Below are 21,728 nucleotides of genomic sequence, written 5' to 3'. Positions count from 1 at the left end.
ATTTTTGGCTCGATGCAGATAGTTTGTGTTGCATGTTTGCATACTTAGGGATCATTTGGAACCACTAATAGAAAAGTACTTTGTGGAAAAAGTAATTATCTAAAAAGTAATCTGGAATTACTTATTATTTAAAAAAAAAAAAAACTTTTCTAAAGAAATACATATTTTCCTTAAAAAGAAGTAGTTTGGATAAGTACTTTTCGAAATAAGTACTCATTGTAAATCAACTACTACTTATTGACAGAAGTACTAAATTTAAGTACTTTTCATAATAAATGCTTAGCTTTAAGAGTTTCAAATAGGGCTTAGTGTTTAAATGGTGTCTGTTATACAAATTTTAAGAAAAGCCCTGGGCTGATTTTATATACATGAAAAAACATCTTTGATTTATTTGTGCCCAAATTGAGTTCTCTGTGAAAATGCTTAGATGTTCTTCGGTTCAATTCTATCTCAGCATTTTTTGGAGTAAACTCTGCCCTAGGTTTTGTACAATAATATATGTATTTATGGAACTTCATTATCTAAGGTAATTTATTTATTTATTTTAAATTTCTGCTTCCAAAGCAAACAACAAGAAAGTTGAAACCAAAGAAGGCTGTTCAATATGATTCAGTTCTTGTACAGGTGCTGGTATGTGGTTACTGGTTTCTGATTCCAGAAATTATAAATTCTTTAGATTGAATAGCCTTTTTTGCTTTTAGCTTTCCTGATGTTTGCTTGCAAAGCGACATAAAAAAAGTTGAAACCAAAGATGGCCATTCAATACAATTTTTTTAATCACCAAAGAAATATTCATTAAAGTGCGTGGATGCTTGCCAGATGCAACATACAAAAGGAAATCACCCACACAGCTGGGTCTTAAAAAAATCAAGAATTACATGGTTGTCAATTTAAAACAATACTCTTTGCCCACTAGTAACAATAGCAAACTCTCAGTATTTTATAACATTAAGGTTGTTGCCAATCCTTCGAAAGCTATCCAGTTTCTTTTCCTCCACAAAAACCAAAAGATGACAAGGGAAATGAGGATCAAGGCTTTCTTCCTTTCATTGCTTGAACAGATATCTTTCCAAGTCCATGATTCTCCTTCCACTGCTCTGGTGGTAACCCGCTGCTGCCTAGGTAAGTCCCAGGTTGCGGGGACCAAAACTTTGTCGTCCAGGAGCGGTGCAAGATGATGTGATCAATTGATTTAGCATTTTCCAATTGTAAGAAGTACTTGTTAAAATGAGGCAGATCCCTTTTCTGCATGATATATTATAGAAATCTTTCCAGGAGTTGCCAACCACAGAAAGGAAGCAACCTTTGTGGGTGCTTCTGTTTTCCTGATGTACTTCCAGGGGAAGTTGCTGCTGGTTGCTGGTGGGGGAGTGAGATTTCTGTAATTGGATCTGACCATGAATCTATCATTTTTATCCAGGATCCACTTGGGATCATTAGTAGTGTTAAAATATTGAATTTTGTACAAATCGCCGTAAAAGAAGGCTGTTAAATATGATTCTAGTTCTTCATCCAAGTGCTTGAATGTGGTTTCTGATTCCAGAAATGATAAATTACTGTAACTACTGATTTTACAATAGGATGGAATTTTTCCTTTTTAATATTTTTTTGTATATTATTGGTAAAGGAAGCTGCTATTTTTGTGCTATCCCAAAAATTCCTGTGTGCAGTCCATCTACCATACATCTAGCATATCTATATATCATAAAAAGTGTGGTTTGTTTATGAGCTGAATTTACCAGTGGTCACATGGATGATAAATTGAAAGTAACCCTCAAAACTGAATTTTGTTTACAGATTTAAGGATTGGTTTCAAATTTGAATGCCACTTTTTATTTTTAAGGTTGAGTTCGACTCTAAATCTGCTCTGAAGTTTTCAGCATGCTGAAATAAAATGTTGTTAATAAAAGAACAGTAGCGATAATAATATGTAGCTCCCAAACATGTGAGTGTGCCGATGTCGCTCAGATAGGAAGAAAATATAGGTGCTTGTGATGAATGGTAGCCGCTTGGAGAGTTCTAGGTTGAATTTCAGATTGTTTCATTCTTTCTTGCTTGGTGCCAGGATGCTGAATATTTTGGTTATAGGGTTTTAAAGTGCATGAAAGAAGGATTTGATTTGGTGTCTGAAAGAAAGGAAGGGAATTGTTTGCTGTTCAGGGCTTTGGGAGGAACGTGAGTGGATTTGAGAGAACACACATGGCACTGATTTTGAAATTTATTGAAGGTATTTTGTTCCATAATAGTCTGTTATGGAAGAGCCTAATGTAACACCTAGTGCACAGAACTCCAAAGCTATAATGGTGGGGCTGCAGGGGCGTGATGCATGTATCCTTACCTTGACATTTGGAGAGGCTGTCTCAATTAGTTGAACCTGTGGCCTTCGGGTTTGCCTTCAGGTTTGGGCATTGCCACATTTACCATTAGGTGAAAACTTGCCCTACCTGCATGTTTGAAAACTGGTTTGGGTTGAGCTAGTTAAGTTCCCTTTAGGATTCTATTATTTAACTGATTCTGTTCCTTCATTTGTGAATTATCCTCTTTTTTTTTTTAACTGCTTGTTCTTGACCCTTTTCTTTTGATTTCAATCTTCTCAGGTCAGGAGTATGAAACGTGCCAGAGATGTAAGAGACCAGTTGGAAGGTCTCTTGGAGAGGGTTGAAATTGAACTGCTGTCCAATCCCAATGATCTAGAAGCAATAAAGAAGGCCATAACATCAGGTACTATTGCAACTTGTTGGCTTTTAATTACTTGAAAGAAGGAATGTCTCCTTCAGCATTCATTGTTGAAACTAATTCCATATTTTATATATATATATATATATATATATATATATATATATATATTTATTTATATTCTTTTCAGGGTTTTTCCCTCATTCTGCAAGGCTGCAAAAAAACGGATCGTACCGAACTGTTAAACATCCTCAGACCGTCCACATTCACCCCAGCTCAGGTTTAGCACAGGTATGCAAAGCATTTCTATTTATTATTATTGTTTTTGTTTATGTGAAGAGATGGTGACAACGAAATGGAATATTTAAATGTGGGAAATGGGTCAGCTCTTTTTCTTTAAATTTGAATTAGATTATAAGTGGAGTGGATAGATGAAATAGCTAAAATACGCATGTTTTAATTCTATGAGCACACATTTCCTTTATGAGAATATTCTACAAATAATCTTGTGTATAGCAATTATTCTGATGTTAAGAAAGGGAAACACTTTATCTATATGCAATGTCGGATGGCACTGTAAGTTTGTATAAACAGATATTAGTGCTATCTCACTTTGTACTAGCTACCCAAATATATGCAATGCAATCTGAGATAAATCATCCTTTTTGATGAGAAGTTCCCTTAAGTTTCTATCCGGCATACTTGTTTTCAATGATTAGGTTCTGTCAGCACACACACTTGCGGGCAAGCATTCACACAAAGGTGCAACCCAAAACTCTAGCAGAAATTAGGAGGCTGATAATATCACAGAATCAATAGCTGCCTGAAGATTAACAAAATGCTGCTCCTTAAACCGAAAATGCGAAGTTTAAATCAACTGATAGACAACTCTATTCCTATCTTCCCCCCCCCCCCCCTCCCCAAAAAAACCCAAAAAGTACCCAATAGAAATGTTGCCCGGATTTTTTTTTTTTGGGGGAGGGGGAGTGGGGTGGTTGGGGGAGGGTAACTTGAAAACATACTCTTATCTGTTTGGATTCCCCTCCATCTCCACGGGTCTCCCATAACAGAACCAGCTGTCAGTGCAAGCCCATCATGGGCACATGGCTTTCCTTGGGTGATGCAGAGGCACCTAACAGGCAAAACCTTAAACTAAGATTGAATAATTTCAATTCCAACAAACTCTAATGTGTTTACAACCCTCATATAGGGCATACTTTCCTAAAAATAAGCTTAAAGTAAATAACTGGAAATAGAAATAAACAAAGAAACTAAAGTCGAGATATTTTCCTAAATGAGGTATAGCGCTTCCAGACTGTCCTCCGCGATAGGCTATCCCTCCATCACGGAGATTTCTGGATCAGCTGCAACTGATAATAATTTGATGTGATACATTATCTTGGCCTCCTTTTTTACGCACAACCACCTGCTAACCACTGAAATAATCTCTTTTTTGCTAGTAGCTAAGAGACGAAATCTTTTCTGAAGCTGCTTCTTGTGGGTAAGAAGGCTACTTTGGTAGGAGCACCTCTCATCCAAATGGCTTCCCAAGGTAACGCTTCTTTCTCCCCCATGATTACCCTGAAGCAGCCTCATGAGTGTTTTCATCTCACACCATCCTTGCTTCTTTGTGTAACCTCTCTCCTGTACTGTCAAAACACTTGAAAAAACTTTCCAGCTCCCAGTTCTGAGCTCTTGTCAAAAATGGCACAACCACACTACCCTTCCAGCTGTGAAGCAAGGAAACCAGAACTCACCAGAGCATCTGTATCTTTCGTCAAGAGAAACTGCTCTGGACGCTGACATTTTGAAGGAGTCTAGCCACATTGTCTATCCCTCCAAATGAGGAAACTATATCCACTTCCAACCTTAAAAGCAGTCTTCAGACTTGGGAGAGCATTTCCCAACTTATCCTTATTCTTCCTTTTTCATCTCCTTCCACAAACCCATGGGAGCCTTTTCCCAACCTTTCCTTATTCTTCCTTTTTCATCTCCTTCCACAAACCCATGAGAGCCTCTTCTCTCTCTCTCTCTCTATATATATATATATATATATATATATTTTCGATATGAAAGAAATTATATTAAAAAGGAAAAGAAGATAATATACAATCTGTTGGACAAGAAGTCCCTGAAAGATCCTTGAGTTCTGTTCTAGCCAAATGCATAGCACCATTAGCAAATAGGACTGCAATCCCTTAAAATCCTACAAATGCCTAAAACTGAAAAACTCCACATGAAACAGCTCCTCCATGGTACTTAGCCGCACTCAACATTCCCAATCGTTGTGAAAGAAGATTCCACAAGATAATTAGTTACACATGCATCCAAAGTTCTTCCTTCTTCCAGTTACACCTGTACCTAAAGTTCCTTCTCTATTAGGATCTCTCACCCCCAGCACACTAGCAAAAAATTCCATTCTGCCTTCTTCAATTGGTATGAGCATTCTTCCTCAAATTCATCTTTGTTGAATAATTGGGCAAATGGAAGACCTAACCTAAATGATAGGTCTCTCCCTCTATTTATAATATATGTCAAGTACAATACGAATGACCATAATATCCTTACTAATAGGGCTGCAAATGAGCCGAGCTGGGCCGAGCTTCAACATGTTCAAGCTCGACTCAGCAGGATTAAAGCTCGGCTTGGGCTTGGGCTTGGGCTCGGTTCAGTTTGAGCTTAGAAAGTCAAGCTCGAGCTTGGATCGGGAGTAAAATTATTGGCTCAGTCTCCTCGGGCTCGGGCTCGGTTCAGTTTGAGCTCAAGAAGTCGGGCTCGAGCTCGGATTAGGACTAAAATCATTGGCTTGGGCTTGAGCTCGAGCTTGAGCTCTGCTAATTTTGCAAGCTCAGAGGGCTTAGGCTTGGGCTCCGGCTCTTGCTCAAGTGTGGGCTCAAATTTCGTATATTACCTATAAAAATAATAACATGACCAAAAATGCATATGATTTTGTTCCATTGATCTGCCTTATTAGTCTACATCAAATATGATGAAATGATGGTTAACAATTCTATAGATATATTACAAAAAAGAACATAAAACGAGAATTACTTGAGAAATGGTACTCATTTTCGTAATGATGCATATACAAAAATGCCAAGACACAGGAAAGCAACAATATATGATCAAAAAAGCATATGATTTTATTCCGTTGATCTGCCTAATTATTCTATTTCAACTATGATGAAATGTAGTTTAAATTTAAATTATAAAATATTTAATGCTGCATTTGGAAGATGGGGAGCAAAACTTCAACTCCATGCTTACAAGATGGGGAGCAAGTAAATTAAATTTCATAACAATCTACTTGAGTTTGACTCACTTGGTAACTCAATTCAACTTGATTTTATTCAAGTTTGAGTTGAACTTAAGTTGCTCGAGTAGTTGTTCAACTAAGACTCTTGTATAACCTTTTTCTGTTCTATTATTTATACACTGTATAAGTAATATATTAAGTATTTTATAAATATTTTTGATATTACAAATATTTATATATATTTTAATACATATTTATTAAAATAGTAAAAATGCATGTCATTCACTGTTCAATGTTCATTCCCCTAAAAAATATTGATATCTGCTAAGTTTTCCAACATCATAGAAATATCTTAATTTTCTTGGTAAGCACTCCGTGCTGGACTCGAATGAAATCAGCAAAAGGGTTTCCCCATGCTTGAGGTCCTTCCTCTTTGAAAAAAGCCTTCTAACTGGCAATTAACAGCTACGAAAATCCTCTTGCTCTTACACAAGAGACTGGCCAATGTCAAGATCATTGAAAATGGAAATGGAAGTCCTTAAGCATCCATTAAAAAAATAAACAAACCAAAGGCATGGCACGTGTTATATATGTTTCTAGATTCATTTATGATAAACATAGGACACGATCACAACAAAATCCAGTATAAACCTGCAACTAAATTCTCTTCACTCTTTTTCTTCCCTTTAAATTAATTAAGAGGGGGAAATTCAGTGAGCTCATGATCGTCAAAATATTAAAGCTAGCTAAGTAAAAAAATCATAGAGAAGGCATCATGAAATCATGCGGAACTTGATGAGCATATGTTCAAACTTGGGAGTACCATCCCTTCTAGCTCAAAAAAAAAAAAAAAAAAAAAGCAAATTCAGTATACAACTGAATGATCAGTAGTAAAATTTATGTTTAAGAGCGTGGACAAGGAGATTGGGAGAGGAGAGGAGATTGAGGCCAAACTAAATCTAGTGCAGAGATCAGAGGAGAAGTTATCTCAATCACGTGGCTGAGGGGCTGTGCGCCTGTTTCTGTTTTGTCACTAGGCTCCTACAGGCTATGGATGACGAGAGATGGAGAGAGGCAAAGTGAGAAGTGCAAGCAATCAACAGAGTCGCAAAGGGGCGGAGCTAAGACTTGAGAGGCAACTGTCGAAGTGTGAAATGAAGTTGTGAAGGGCAAATATAATTATAAATATAATAAATAGTTAATAGTGAGTTGTAATCAAGCCTATTTTTCGGAGCTCACTACCGAGCCTCTTAACGAGCTCAATCGAGCTGCTTATGAGCCAAAATGAGCTAAGCTTGTCTGTGTTCACACTTGGCTCATTTATAACTGAGCCTAAAAAATGGGCTTGAGAATCGCTCATTAAGATAATGAATGAGCCTGAACAAGCCCTTACCAAGCCGAGCATGAGCGGCTTGGTTTGTTTGCAGCCCTACTTACTAACTCATACTAACTAACACAATTGTAACACATAATAATAATGCTAAATGACTAAAGAACCATTAACACTCCTCTGCCCCACCCCCAAAAGCTGGAGCATATATATCATATGCTCCTAGCTTGTTATAAATCAATTTCACATGAGAACCTCGTAAGGCTTTAGTGAACAAATCAACAAGTTGAAACTCAAACTTCACATGGGTGGTTGCAATGAGCTTTTGTACAAGTTTTCCTCGAATAAAGTGGCAATCAACTTCAATGTTCTTTATTAGCTCATGGAAGACTAGGTTGGGGACAATATGAATAGCAACTCGATTATCATTCATCAACTACATAGGCTGAGAATGTGGGAAACCTAGTTCTTCCAATATGTTCTTCAACCAAACAAATTCACATGTAGTGTGTGCCATAGCCCTATACTTTTACTCAACACTTGACATGGCCACCACAATTTTTTTTTTACTCTTCCAAAACACCAAATTACCACCAATAGAGATAAAATACTAGGATTGTGGATCTTCGGTCAAAAGGTGACTTGGCCTAATCCGCAACTATATATCCCTAAATATAATTGTGATTCCGATCGAAATATAATAGATCTGTCCCTGTTGCACCTTTGAGATATCTCAAATCTCAAAATGTGAATTATTGCATCCCAGTGACTTGTTCTGACTCACAACACTTGTTGCGAAAGATATATCTGGTCCAGTGACTGAGGCAATTCAACTTTCCAACAAGTCTTCGATATTGACTTGGGTTAGGTAAAAAATGATCCCTATCTAACACAAACTTACTATTGGGATCCATGGGTGTATCAATAAGTTTGGATCCCAACAACCCAGTCTCTTCTAAAAGATCAAGAATGTACTTCTTTTGTGACAAGACGGTTCCCGTACGAGATCTCAATACTTCTGTACCCAAAAAATACTAAATGATTCCAAGTCCTTGGTCTAAAACTTATTTTGTAGGAAAAAATTTAGGTCCTAGATGCCCTGATCATCGTCAGTAGTGATCACAATGTCATCCATATACACAATAAGAAAAATCTTGCTAGATAGAGTGTGGCAATAAAATACAGAGTGATCTCTTGCACATTGTCGGACGCCAAACTCAAGGGCTACAACACTAAATCGGCCAATCCATGCTCTGGGAGATTGTTTTAAATCTATATATGATTTCTTAAGTTGACACACTAAGCCTGACTCCCCTTAAGCAACAAACCCATATGGTTGGTCCATATAGACCTCCTCCTGAAGATCGCCATGTAGGAAAGCATTCTTCACATCTAACTGATGTGGAGGCCAATAACAAGTAGTGGCTAAAGAGATGAACAAACGTACCAAGACAAGTTTAGCGACTGGAAAGAATGTGTTTGAATAATAGACCGTACCTCAGAGTATATCCCTTAGCAACAAGGCAAGCCTTCAAATGAGTCTCAAAATTGTTAGGATTGACTTTCACATTGTACGCCCAACGACAACCAACCATAGACGTACCTCAGAGTATATCCCTTAGCAACAAGGCAAGCCTTCAAATGAGTCTCAAAATTGTCAGGATTGACTTTCACATTGTACGCCCAACGACAACCAACCATAGACTTATCAAGAGGAAGAAGTACAAAATCCCAAGTATCATTATCATGTAGTGCACGCATCTCTTCAACCATTATAGTTCTCCACCTAGAATGGGATAGGGATTCAAAAACAGATTTTGGAAGAGCAACAAATGACATGGTACTAAATGAAACAGTAATACGAGGGTGACAAGAAATCATAACAAAAAAAATTAGAGATTGGATGTTGGGTACAAGTGTGTTTACCTTTCTGAACAGCTATAAGAGGATTAACATCATGGGAAATAAGATCATTTGACAAGGGATCTGGAGGCGCATTAGTAGAAGCTGGAGGAGGCTCTCCTTCCTCATATTGCCATGTGTATAATGGCAAATTGGGATGACCCAAGCGACAAGGACTCATGTTGGATGAAGATGTAGGAGTATTAGTTACAAATAATAGGTCAAATTTGGAAGGCAAGCAGAGGAAGTGACTTATCAAGGTCAACAGAACTCAAGGAATCAAAGTAGTTGTTGGTGTAGACTTAGAAAAGGTGACATCAGCACAAATAAAGAATCGATGTAAAGTAGGGTGTAACATCCATATCCCCGTTGAGTATAGGAATAGCCCATAAACATACATTTAATAGCACGAGGATCCAAATTATCCATTCCTGGAGTTAACTGATGGACAAAGGACATTACCAAATATATGAGGGGGAAGGGAGAACAAAGGAGCCTTAGGGAAGATAAGTGAATATGGGATTTTACCACCAAGGATAGGGGATGACATTTTATTGACGAGGGAGCAAACTATGAGCACAACATCACTCTAAAATACTTTGGGGACATTCATTTGATACAATAGGGTACAAGTGACTTCAAGAATATGTCCGTTTTTTCTACTCTGCAATCCCATTTTGTTGTGGAGTGTGGGCACCAGAGGATTGGTGGATCATACTAGAATTAGTCATTAAGGTAGTGAATTGGTATTGAAGTACTGCTTAACATTATCACTACGAAGTTAGGATCCTAATTGACATATCAAATTGAATATTTAAGAACAGAAAGCATGAAAGATATTAAACAACTTAGAACGTTCTTTCATTAAATTAAACCAAGTCATTCTAGAGTAGTCATCAACAAATGTAACAAAATACTGTGAAACCCCAACTTCAACGTGACATGGCTAGGACCCTAGACATCGGAATGGACTAGTATGAAAGGACTAACCACCCGTTTGTCGACCGAGGAAGCAAAGGGAACACGATGTTGTTTTCCCAATTGACAAGATTCACACTAAAGATTAGGCACAAAATCAATGAAGGAACTAGTTGTTCAACTTGTCCATGGACAGATGACCAAGGTGACCATGGATTTGAAGTGTAGCAGAGTGTGCAGGCAATAGGAGGAAAAGTGACTCAAAGTAGTAAAGCCCACAAGCCTCACATCCTCTACCAATTGTTTTCCTCATCTTTAGATCTTGAATAACCACATAATCAGGAAAGAAGGGGATTTAGTGACATTGTAAGCTTACTAACTGACATGAGATTGAAAGGGGATTTAGGAATGTATAAAACGGAAGGGAGAGAGATGGAAGGAGTAGGATTTACAATTGCTATCCCCTTAACCGCAATATTGGACCCATCAACAAGGGTAACTTGAGGTAGATATTTAGGATACTGGAGGACAAAAAAGAAATTGGTTGCACTTGTTATATGGTCAATGGCAACATAATTGATAATCTAAGGACTAGAGGGAAAGATACCAGATGACATACTGACTGTAGGATTACTTTTTTGGGCAAACGAAGCAATGTGATAAGATGCTTGTTAAGACAATTGATATTGTGGAAACCTTGAATACTTCTTTGATATAGTCACAATACACGATTCACTCAAACAAGTAACTACCGAGGGAACCATACTTTTGGGATTTGCAAACTCCATCCAAACACACAAACTTAGACCAATGATAACGAGATTAATTGTTGAAACAATTGGAACAACCACAAACAAGGTGACCCACCATGAATGAGTCACAAATAAATCAGTGCAAGGCTGCTACAGCACCAAGAAACTTTGACACAGCCCCAAGAAACCAACACACAGCACCGGAACAATTGGAGCAACATCAAACAAGGTGAACCACCCAAACTACACTCACCATGAATGAGTCACAAATAAATCAGTACAAGGCTGCCACAGTACCAATACACTTAGACATAGTCCCAAGAAACCAACACACAGCACTGGAACAATTGGAGCAACAACAAACAAGGTGAACCACGAAAACTACCATGACGTGTCACCAAAAAACTTATATAACACTGCCAGAGCCTCACAACAACAGCTTATGAACACTGCCACTGCTCTAAGAGACTCACCCTTTACTAACACTGAACAACAACTAATGGATTACCACGAGTGCATGGTCGAAAATTGGACCTTTGAGCAAAACACATGCCCAACAACTTGATATTATGATCAACATAAGGAGTTAGAACATCGAATCAGGAACACAGCAAATACTTCTGTTTCAGACCCAATAAACTCAATCACTATTGACAAACAGCTTCAGGAAGCATCAAACAACAATTCCTCGGGTGCTGCACATGAGCAATTAAAAAAGGTGAGATCTTTTGATAAAAACATCACGAAAAACTTCATTAATATTTACAGAGGGATTTGAGCACTGCTGGATGAATTCAGACCAAAAACATGCCTGAAAGTGGCTTCATGCACTGGCGCGTGGAGTTGGCCCTGGCAGCCTTTGACCAGCGCGTAAGGGTGTGTAAGGCACTGTCTGGAGATGTGAACTGGGAAGCAGATTGGCAGTGTCTGTGGGTGACTATGGTGGTGTTTTTGCAAAATCTATAGTAGATTTTGTGTTCCTGAGCTGGCAGAGTTGCCCAGCAAATTCCCAGCGACTGGTCTGACTTACGGAGGCTGCTGGCTGTTTTCTAGGGCTATAGTGTTACAGGAAATTCTCCTATGATGGTAGACATGCAGTTGATTTAGGGTTTTAGGCGTAGGTTTTGATGGTGGTTGTAACAATTAGGGTTTAGGTCTTAGAATCATGCTTTGGTACCATGTTGAATAATTGAGCAAAATGGAAGACCTAACCTAAATGATTGGTCCCTCCCTCTATTTATAATATAAGTCCAGTACCAATGACCATAATACCCTTACTAACTCGCACTTACTAACACAACTCTAATACATAATAATAATGCTAAATGACTGAATAACCCACTAACAATCTTCAAGCCTGATATCGCTTCAAAGCAATACGTCTCAAATTCAAAATCATTTATTTTTGCTCCACAAAGGAAAGTAGTGTTGTCAGCAAAAAGGTGTGATATTACTCTCAGAGGATCCCAGCCATAATTACTATATTATAGGGATAAATTTATGTAGGGATAGCTTTTTAGATGTTACTTTTGAAGCTGAAGATCACAGGTTCAAAACACAGAAACAGCCTTTTCAAAAGCTGAGATAAGACTGTACATTGTGGCATCCCTAGACCTTCAATATGGCTTGGAATCTTGTGCATTGTGTGTTTCCCATTTGCAAGGGGTTGTTTCTTGGATTTGGTTAGTTTTCCAATCACTAAAAACAAAGACCTAGAATTCCACTTCGGTATGCTATATTGAGTACTGTTGGGAGTTCACACTTCATGTGGCATGGGGCGTTGTTTTTCAATCATTTTAAGCTGTGAACGGTTAAATCCTTGCATGGAGAAATTTTTAGAGCAAAATCATTTTGGAAAAACTATGTTACTGTTTCTCCCTTGGTTAATATAATGTTTTTAACATTTCTAGCCTTCTTTATAACGTTTCAGCTACAGAAGTCTCATAATGTTTTTCACCTGCATGTAATGGCAATCACATATATGCAAGTATGCAAATGCATTTGAGCATGTATTGAAGTAGGTTTTATCAATGAATATTTTGAAGACAATTAAACAAGATTTTAATTCTCTTTTTGTTGTCAATAAGAAAACACTCCACAAACAAATCATTCAAGTAAATAATGTCTCAAAGAGCAGCAAGATGTTGGTCTTGATTTTGTTTGAACCTAGTTATCATGTTTTTGCTCTTAGTTGTTTTTTATTTTCTTTTAAGGTGCTTCCACGATGGGTTGTATACCATGAGTTGGTTCTTACAACCAAGGAGTACATGAGGCAGGTATGTTTTTCATTTTCCCTCTTGAATAGTTAAAGTGGATTATTGCTTCATGTTTTAAGGTTGCTTACTTGTAATTTCTTGTGGTTTAGACTAAAAATTGTTGTTGGATTACAGGTCACTGAACTAAAGCCAGACTGGTTGGTGGAAATAGCTCCTCATTATTATCAGATGAAGGATGTTGAAGAGTGTATGCTCTCTCTCTCTCTCTGTCTCTCTCTCTCTCTCTATGCACGCATGTACAGGGGTGATTGCAAAGCATCTCTACATAAAGAAACTCTATTGTAGCAATGAGCTCTGGTGTAAAATTTCCAGCACACTTTTGTACCGTTCCCATTCAAAGTTCTTAATTCTTTGTCTTCAAATGCTCCAGAGAGCAGTAGGGGTTGCCATGTTCCTTGTCCTTGGATGATCCATACCAATCTTTCACCTTACTATTAGGTGTCACCCAAGCTACAGAAAGCCACTGCCAGATCATGATGGTGAAGAAGCAGGATGCAAGTGCTCTCTCCACTACACTTCCACATTAAAGTACTGCTTAACTAGCTTTGCACCTCTTTTCTGGGAGATCATTCCCTGTAAGACTATCCTCCCAACGAGCTTCCCAGGAGGGAAAAAAAAAAAAAAGCAACTTTTTTTGGGAGTACAAAAAAAAAACAACTTTTTTTGGGATCTTTAATACTCCAAATGGCCTTCCTAGAAGAAGAATCAGCATAACTTATGCTGAGTGCAGGTTTTAATAATTTTTCAAGAAAGTGAACCTACCATTTTTACCAAGAAACAATCTCAACAACTCCTTCCTTATTTTCAAAAATCCTGACTCCATATTGAGCCAACTGATTCTATCTCTACCAGCTCCCAACTCCAGTATAATTTTTCTACATTTATTTTCATGAAACCAACAAACTTAGAGAATGGCTCCTTACCAGTCATGGTACTCTTATAAAGCCCACCTATGAGGGGTTTTATTCCATTTGTGAAACCCATAAACTTGCAGACTACTAGTAACAGCTCATTGCGAGTCATGATACTCTTTCAAAGCCATACCAAGCAAGTGGGCTCTCACTCCACTTGTGAACCATCCCCCACCACCACTACTGTACTTATTTACAGCAATCCTACTTGAAAATCCACCTTCCATCGCAAACCTCCATAGCTGTTTGCCCTGAAGGGCCCAATTGAACACCTACAATTTCTTAGGCCCTGAACATCTGCTTGGAGAGGGAGCAAACAATGCTGCAGTTGATCTTTTCTTCTTCTGAGTTACCCAGAGAATCCTTTTGATGCTTTTTCCCTGACCGTTTTTAGCCACCAAAGTTGGAATGGTGAAAAGCAACAAGATTGTAAGACTGGAAATAGTGCTTCTAACCTTAACATGTGTGCTTATTTTGTTTGATTCTGTTTTGGAATAAGGGTTACCCACTATCTTCTTGTACTCCATCCCTCGTATCTGAAGTTGCTCAGGATTAATTGCAATTATCAAGGAAATGAGTACTGTCTGTACAGATATTTAGACATTGTGCAGAGGGCGTTAAGAATCCAGTAATTGGGTTCTTCAATTAGTTTTGAACTTCTTGTTGGTTCCACTGTGTTTTGTGGTGTAGTGAAGAAACTTTTGAACAGTTTGGCTGCTTGTGGTTAGTTTGCTGGTATCATTTTACTGTTTTGATTGCTCAATATTCAATTTCTGGCAGTGGGATCAAAGAAAATGCCCCGGGGAGAAGGCCGTGCTATTAAAGACTAACAGGTGGCAACAGTGGGGAAGAAAATCAAATATGTTGCTATGAAACAGGGAATGCTTTGTTTAATCAAATATACCATCTGGAGTGTGGAATAAAAGATGCTTCTCTGCGAAGGTGTGCGCACAAAGACTGCTGACAAGCTGCTGGGAAGGAACAGAGAATGAGGAATAAAAGAACTGTAAATACAATTTTGTAATATTTAGGCAGCCTTTTTCTTTCCAAGGGCCCTTTTATTTTATGTGTATGCATTGTCAAAGCATTTCCCCATTGTATTGGGCCTTTTTTCTGTATATAATTATCGTAAACATTGATAAAAATACGTGTTGTACTATCTAAGATTGTTGATTTTTAGAATCTTATTTCATACAATTTATCATAGCATGGATTCCTTCTCAAATGACAAAAGGTTGCCTACATTTTTTCTGAGATTGCTCTGGTAACTTTTGCAATGTGCAAACATTTGCTTTGTTACAATTAGTTAATGCCAAGTATTGTTCTTGGGCCAGACCTATGATTAATCTCAATATTGTGCTTAATTTTTTTTTTTTACATAAAATTTCTTAAGAAAAGTACGAGAGATTAAAGCAGAGTAAGTAAAGCAAATTGAAGGAATGAAAGATGGACCAAATATCATCGGGGAAAGTCACTATTGCCTAGTAGGCAGCAGCATTGGATAAAAACTTGTGGTGGTTGAATAGTATACTGAAAAGTACTGTTCTTATTACGTAGTAGTTGAAGCCTGTTTATGATAACATTGCGTTGACACTGGAACTAATTAATTGAAAATATAAAATTTAAAGCAATTAATGAAACATGCTTGTCTTAGACTGTAGAAATGTTGGGTTTGGAGTTCACTGGTTCGGTCAGATGCTCAAAATTAGGTCGAGTGTGTTACCAAGGGGTTGGGGAAGCTGCATAATTTGCAGAACTTGTGTGCGCACAATTGCCTTTCTACAAGTTTAGAAGCCCAAATCATGTGGGATTGTGTGTCATTTATTTTGACAAATTTGAAGGCTCAAATTTAAAGAGTTTGTGAGATCATGCCTCCTTAAAAATTTAAGAAGTCAACTCATGTGGGAATATATGTGCATTTGTTTTGTCCTATTCTAGATTTGGAATGGGGTCAGAGCAAAATCTTAGTTCGTAGTCTATTTAAAAAGGACCATTCTTTGCATATGCACACATACATTTTCCCTTTTTTCTTTTTATGGGAGGCTAGAGGAGAGGATTCACGTTGAGGCTAACGAGCGAAGGGCAACAAGTGTATGTATACAAGGGTGGGTATATAGGAGGGAGATTGGGGAGGCATTGGAGACAATTGGTGAGGACAGCAGAATACATGAGGCCTGAGGCGGAGGGCTTTGAAGGACGGAAAACAGAGGATTCAAGTTGGTTTCCTCTTGAAGGAAAGGATCCTTGTCTTTCCCCCTTTTATTCTATGTAATTTGTTGGTTTTATTCCCTTTTTTGGGGTTGTGTTTATTTATTTATTTATTTTTTTGAGAGAGAGAGAGAGAGCTGTTGGCTTCTACAGATGTTGTTAGACTTGGCAAAGCGGATCGGATCGGATTATCTATTGCAGATTAGATGGATTACTAGGTGAGGATATTACAATTCATGTTCGACTCAATCTAGGTTGATGATTTATAGTGGTTTGGATTGGATAATCCATGACAGATGACAAATAATCCATTATTCCCATCCGTAATATAATTTTTTAGATTAAAAATTTATTTTATAACATAATAACTGAAGTTATTTTTAAAATTATAATTTGATAATTGTTAAACATTTAATAAACAATCACAAAATTATAATTTTTATTTTTTTATTTTTTACATAATGAATTTAAGACCTTTTATTTTGATCTTTAGAAAATTAAGTATTTAGACTTAAATTTGAATGTGGGCATGGGATAGGCTCGGAGGTGCATATAGTAGTGCAAGTGTTGGGAGTGTGAGATTAGGTTTTGATTAAAAAGCCTTATGCTATTTGAATTGATGCCTAATAAGCATAGGCATATGAGATTCTCAATGAATTTAGACATTAGTTGTTAGTGGATAGGGAGATATCCATCGGATAAATCTTTAAATCTACCAACCCACTTGTTTAGAGGTGGGTAAAAAGAGTTTAGATCATATTCGATACATTTAATATACATATTGGTTATGAGTTGGTTTAAGTAGGTCGGATTCGATACAGATTAATGAATTTTTATCTATTTTACTAGGTCTAGTTGTTGCTAGCAGCTAGTAGCATAATTTTTGGATTTGCATGTGTGCACGAGAAGGTTTCGGAGATCCCTCCCAAAATTTTCTTTAAAAAAAAATAAAAAATTCAAAAAAATGAGATTTTTTTTAAAAATAAAAATTCTAGATTGTTTTATAGGATTTCTAGGGTCTCTATGGTCTCATCATATTAAGGTTTAAATTTTTCTAGAATCACAAAAATTATTTCTTGGAGTAGGCTAGCTTTTATTATGCATATCATTTGTTGTGAGATCAACAAATGCTTATTTCTATATAAAGGCAAAGTATTGCATTGTGAATGACCAACTAAAATGATAATGGATCCTCTTGATGAAGAGCCCTAATGAAGAGTGGGAACCTTCAAAGAAGAACCATTGAGTAAGACTTATGAGATACAATTGTTATACGAGGAAGAATGTATAAGGTTCATTTTAAAGGTGTAATTCTATACGGAGGATCTTTTCATTAAATTGCCAATTTGATGATTCACTAAAAGGTGAATTGATTCGGTTTTTGATATGTTTGGATGGTATTTATCAATTTGAAAGTTTGAGATTGCTATCTATTGCAGGGTAAAATTTGCATGGATGCTCCGTCGACTTCCGTTGACCTGAAAGGGGAAGAAAAGAAAGACTTGGAGGACCTGGGGTGTACTCCGGGGGATCACTCCGATGCTTAAGTAAGAGGAACGCTTTTTGAGAGGCTGAATGCAACAGTAGAATGGTGTTCAATCACTTACCTTGACCTCTTCTCCAGATCCCTTCTTATAGGGGCTCGAGTTGACCGTACGTTGGCTCGTACTTATTGCGCGGGGGCGTGAATCGCTCCCCAGTCATAAAGTGCTTGCACCTATTATTTGGCTATTTAAGCTGCTGGCGTGGATCTCTCCTCCTCTTTATTGGGTTGGAGCTGATCACTCGTCAGAATGTCTGACCCGGAGAAGGCGCGAGATAGGTGTTGACCTGCCCTCATTGGTTAGATTATTTTGGGCGTATCACTATCAAACAAATTGATTGAAAATCTTCTGGACGATCAATTTCATGGTGTATAGAAGTTGGGTTTGTTTAATCTCTTGGATCAATTTAACAAAATTTGTTGATTTGATGAAGTCAACAATGCATTGGAGAATGGATCTCGATCTGATCTTTGTTAGCATGAGCTTAATCACGAGCAATGGATGTTTGAAAGAAAACTCGATTGCCCATTGTTGGTTAGAACTTCAACTATTCTTCATTTGCCAAGGTTGCTAAAGAATGAAGGTTGATTCTTGACTTTGTTCTTATCTCTTTCTTTTTCTTCTTCTTCTTCTCTCTTTCTCTCTCTCTCTCTCTCTCTCTCTCTCTCTCTCTCTCTCTCTCTCTTCTTTTGTCTTCGAGTCTCCTTTGATAAGCCAACCAAGGTTTCTATAAGGTTAAGTTAAATTCTAAGAATTCTCATGTCTTACCATGTGTTTTTGTTGTATGGATTCTATATTTTTATTGGTTAAAACCCTTGTCCATTTGTTAAGCCCCACATTCATGAAGCCCAATATAATTTTGTAATAAATTTAAGCTTATTAGGATACTTAGGTAAATGTTTACATATTTTAGTTTGACTAAAATTTGCATTGCAAATTTTTTAATGTTTACAAATGCCCCCACTCCAAGACTGGTCTGTTTGCAAATTTACTGTGCAATAAAGACATGTCTTGGAGGACTTGCAGACTTTCTGGGTGTTTTTTTTTTTTTTCATAACCCACCAACTTGAAATAGTTCAAGACCTAATGTAACACCCTTTTTTTTTTTTTTTTTTTTCAGCATATACGCTTATATCTTTTTTAGTCCAAGGCTAGAACATGTGGTAAATTAAGGCTTACATACAATAAACTACTAAACTATTTTTTTGAAAAAATATTGTATCCACACACAATGTGTTGTCAGAAGCTTTTGAGTCCTAAATTTTAGCCTCGTGTCTCGATTTTTTTCCCAATTTGTTTTTTTTTAGACTCATTAATTAAGCCTTTAATATGGTACGTTAAACAAATAACTTTAAGACATGTCAATTAAGCTTTCATGGTGGCATGAATCTAGTACAAACGCACCGCTCTTTAAGTCCATCTGTTAAACCTTCATTGTGGCTAGAATCCAAAACAATTGTTGTGTGACCATTTTTTTGGATTTGGCCATTGAACTCTTTGAAATAATCAAGGGAAATAATATTATATTACAAGAGATGATTTGTTTGTCGTAACCAATATTATTATCATGATCTCAAAGTCTTGGTAAGGAAATGATTCATTGCCTTTGTGGTAAATGAAGAAGAAGTCACGAGGCTCCCTCGATTGCACAAGCTATGATAGTAGGCAACAAATATTTTTGTTGGTGGGCTGAAGGTAGGAGTTATTGGAAAAAAAATGTCAAATGACCATTTGAATCTTCTTCCCAAATCCATTGAGACACTTGACTTCATGGAGCATCTGATCCACGGGAGTGGATAGTGCAAAAGTTATTGTCATTTAAATAAATGATGCCATCAAATGGTTCCAAAAATGACATTCTATTGGAATCCAAACCTTGTTGCCCGATTTTGCAAAGAACTATCTTAATTAATTGTGAATGAATTACATAACAACACAACTTTGAAGACTTCCTATTCAAAGATTTAAGTGATCATCAGACAATTTGAACCAATCAACCATAGTTTCTTTACCAAGATAACTAGTTAAAAATGGAGAACAATATATTGATTGCTCAGTCAAAATCTTCAGTCTACATAGGCATTTTTCCAGTGGACACTATCCCACCTTTGTTAGACTATTTTATGCGAATCTCGGAAATGATGAGGATGGATGTTACTCCCAGGTTCTAAAGACTGACATCAGATTTGATGTTGAGTATCTGCCTGACATCCTTGATATTAGGTGGGGAGATTTTGAGTGCCTTAATTCTGTGACATCCTGGATAAATGAACAAAAGTTTTCTATTGGGACGTTTGCAACCTAGTTATGACTGACCCACTTGCAAACCCCAATCACCCTCCAGACTATAGGTCCTTCACCTTAGAAGCCAAAATAGTTCATCTTCTGATTACATATAATATTCTGCCTAGGGCTGGGTCTAGAGTGCATGTATCCTTTCTAGATTGCCCTATCATGTGGTGTCTATTCGCTAGAAAGAAACTTGACCAGCCGAGTTTGATGATGAGATGGATGCTGACTAAGACTGTTGGGCATAGGATCATCATGCCTTATGGGGGGATCTTAAACAGGCTATTCCTGAGGATGGAAGTAACCCAATCGAACCTTGCCATGCTAAAAAGAAGGAGAAACGCAGATATGTTCTCCTAAGTTTCATTGAGGTTGATGGGGTATGAGTTGGGTGGCAACATGTGGTTACCCACGGGTGCTAGGAGACCGGCAAATCAGGAAGAGGTTCCACAGGAGATGCCACCATAGCCTGCACAGCCATCAAATGCTGACTTGATGGCAGCCATCACAGGGTTTGCTGATTCATTTGCTCAGTATAGAGATTCTCAGTCTTAGCTCACCCAGACCATACAGACAGATATTAGGGAGTTGAGGGATATGGCCTTGTCATCAATGCATAATACACTACTCTTCGTGATGAGTTCAGAGAGTTTTTGATCTCTTTAAGAGTATAGGTATAGGGAGCTAGAGAGGATCATAGCTGTTAATTTCAATGAGCTGAATGACCATATTCATGAGCTGCACGATGATAGAGATGAGGAGTAGATGGATTTTGCCCCAGATGGAGGAGATGATGTTGATGATGGGGATGGGGCATAGACACAGAGAGAGCTCCCTGCAGAAATTGATTTTTTTATTATTATTATTATTATTATTACTATTATCTGGTATGTAACTATAAATAACGTATATTGTTTTGCTTTTCTTTCATTGATTACAGTACACTCTCACCTATTATCCATTTTGATTTCTACTGATAGTTGGGTCATTCACAGTTATTTACATTTATTGGTAGCTATTGCTTGAGGGGGAGCATTAGTTCTTCATGACTAGTATATTAAATTGCTCCTATGATCATGTTATATATATATATATATCCATATGCTATTCTCTGATCTTTATCATGTATATTCGCTGATGGATGGTTTACATTTTATATGGACTATTGATTGTACTACTGTATTGCATGCGTAGTTTAGAATGCCTTTTGTATAGCAGATGTAGTGGATGTAAATTGCATGCTAGTAGTTGTCTGTAGGTTCTTGCGTGATTATACTGAATTATAAATTGCTTGTTTGAACTCATCAGGTACAAGTTTTAAGGGAAAACGTTCAATTTATAGACGGCATGCTGCCAAATTTTTTGAAAAATTTTCCAAAATAAAATAGAGCACAATGATGATTATGATTAAATAAAAGTTAAAACATTTTTGAAACGATGAGTGGAAATTAATTAAATATCAAATTGCATCCTTACATAATCCTCAGATGCTTAGGAAATCTAAGATAGTTGCTTACACTACTTGGTTTGTTAAATGAAAGAAATTTTTTTAAGCACTTAAAAGCATCTAAGCTATCATTCAACTTGAAAGGGAGAGGAGCTCTTGAACTAAAACCTTATATTTTTTTTTCCTTTCCAAAGCTCAGATGTGTATTGAAATTCAATG

The 21,728-nt window shown here is 37.2% G+C and overlaps 1 protein-coding gene across 2 annotated transcripts in view; it reads left to right on the top strand.

The window, feature by feature from the left end:
- Window positions 1-15,246, top strand: part of LOC131146582 (pre-mRNA-splicing factor ATP-dependent RNA helicase DEAH1-like) — a 59,516-nt gene extending 44,270 nt beyond the window's left edge. The window contains exons 24-28 of one of the 2 annotated variants that reach the window (XM_058096258.1): window positions 2,598-2,721; window positions 2,867-2,967; window positions 13,048-13,110; window positions 13,225-13,297; window positions 14,802-15,246. In XM_058096258.1, coding sequence (XP_057952241.1) covers window positions 2,598-2,721; window positions 2,867-2,967; window positions 13,048-13,110; window positions 13,225-13,297; window positions 14,802-14,851 — 411 coding nt within the window. In that variant the 3' untranslated portion in view covers window positions 14,852-15,246. Of the gene's footprint in view, window positions 1-2,597; window positions 2,722-2,866; window positions 2,968-13,047; window positions 13,111-13,224 lie in introns of both variants that reach the window. The other variant, XM_058096257.1, reaches the window with a different exon arrangement.
- Window positions 15,247-21,728: the final 6,482 nt, after the last annotated feature.

This window comes from Malania oleifera, chromosome 13, assembly GCF_029873635.1.
Source record: "Malania oleifera isolate guangnan ecotype guangnan chromosome 13, ASM2987363v1, whole genome shotgun sequence".
Lineage (NCBI taxonomy): Eukaryota > Viridiplantae > Streptophyta > Magnoliopsida > Santalales > Ximeniaceae > Malania > Malania oleifera.
This window is presented reverse-complemented; position numbering and strand designations above follow the sequence as displayed.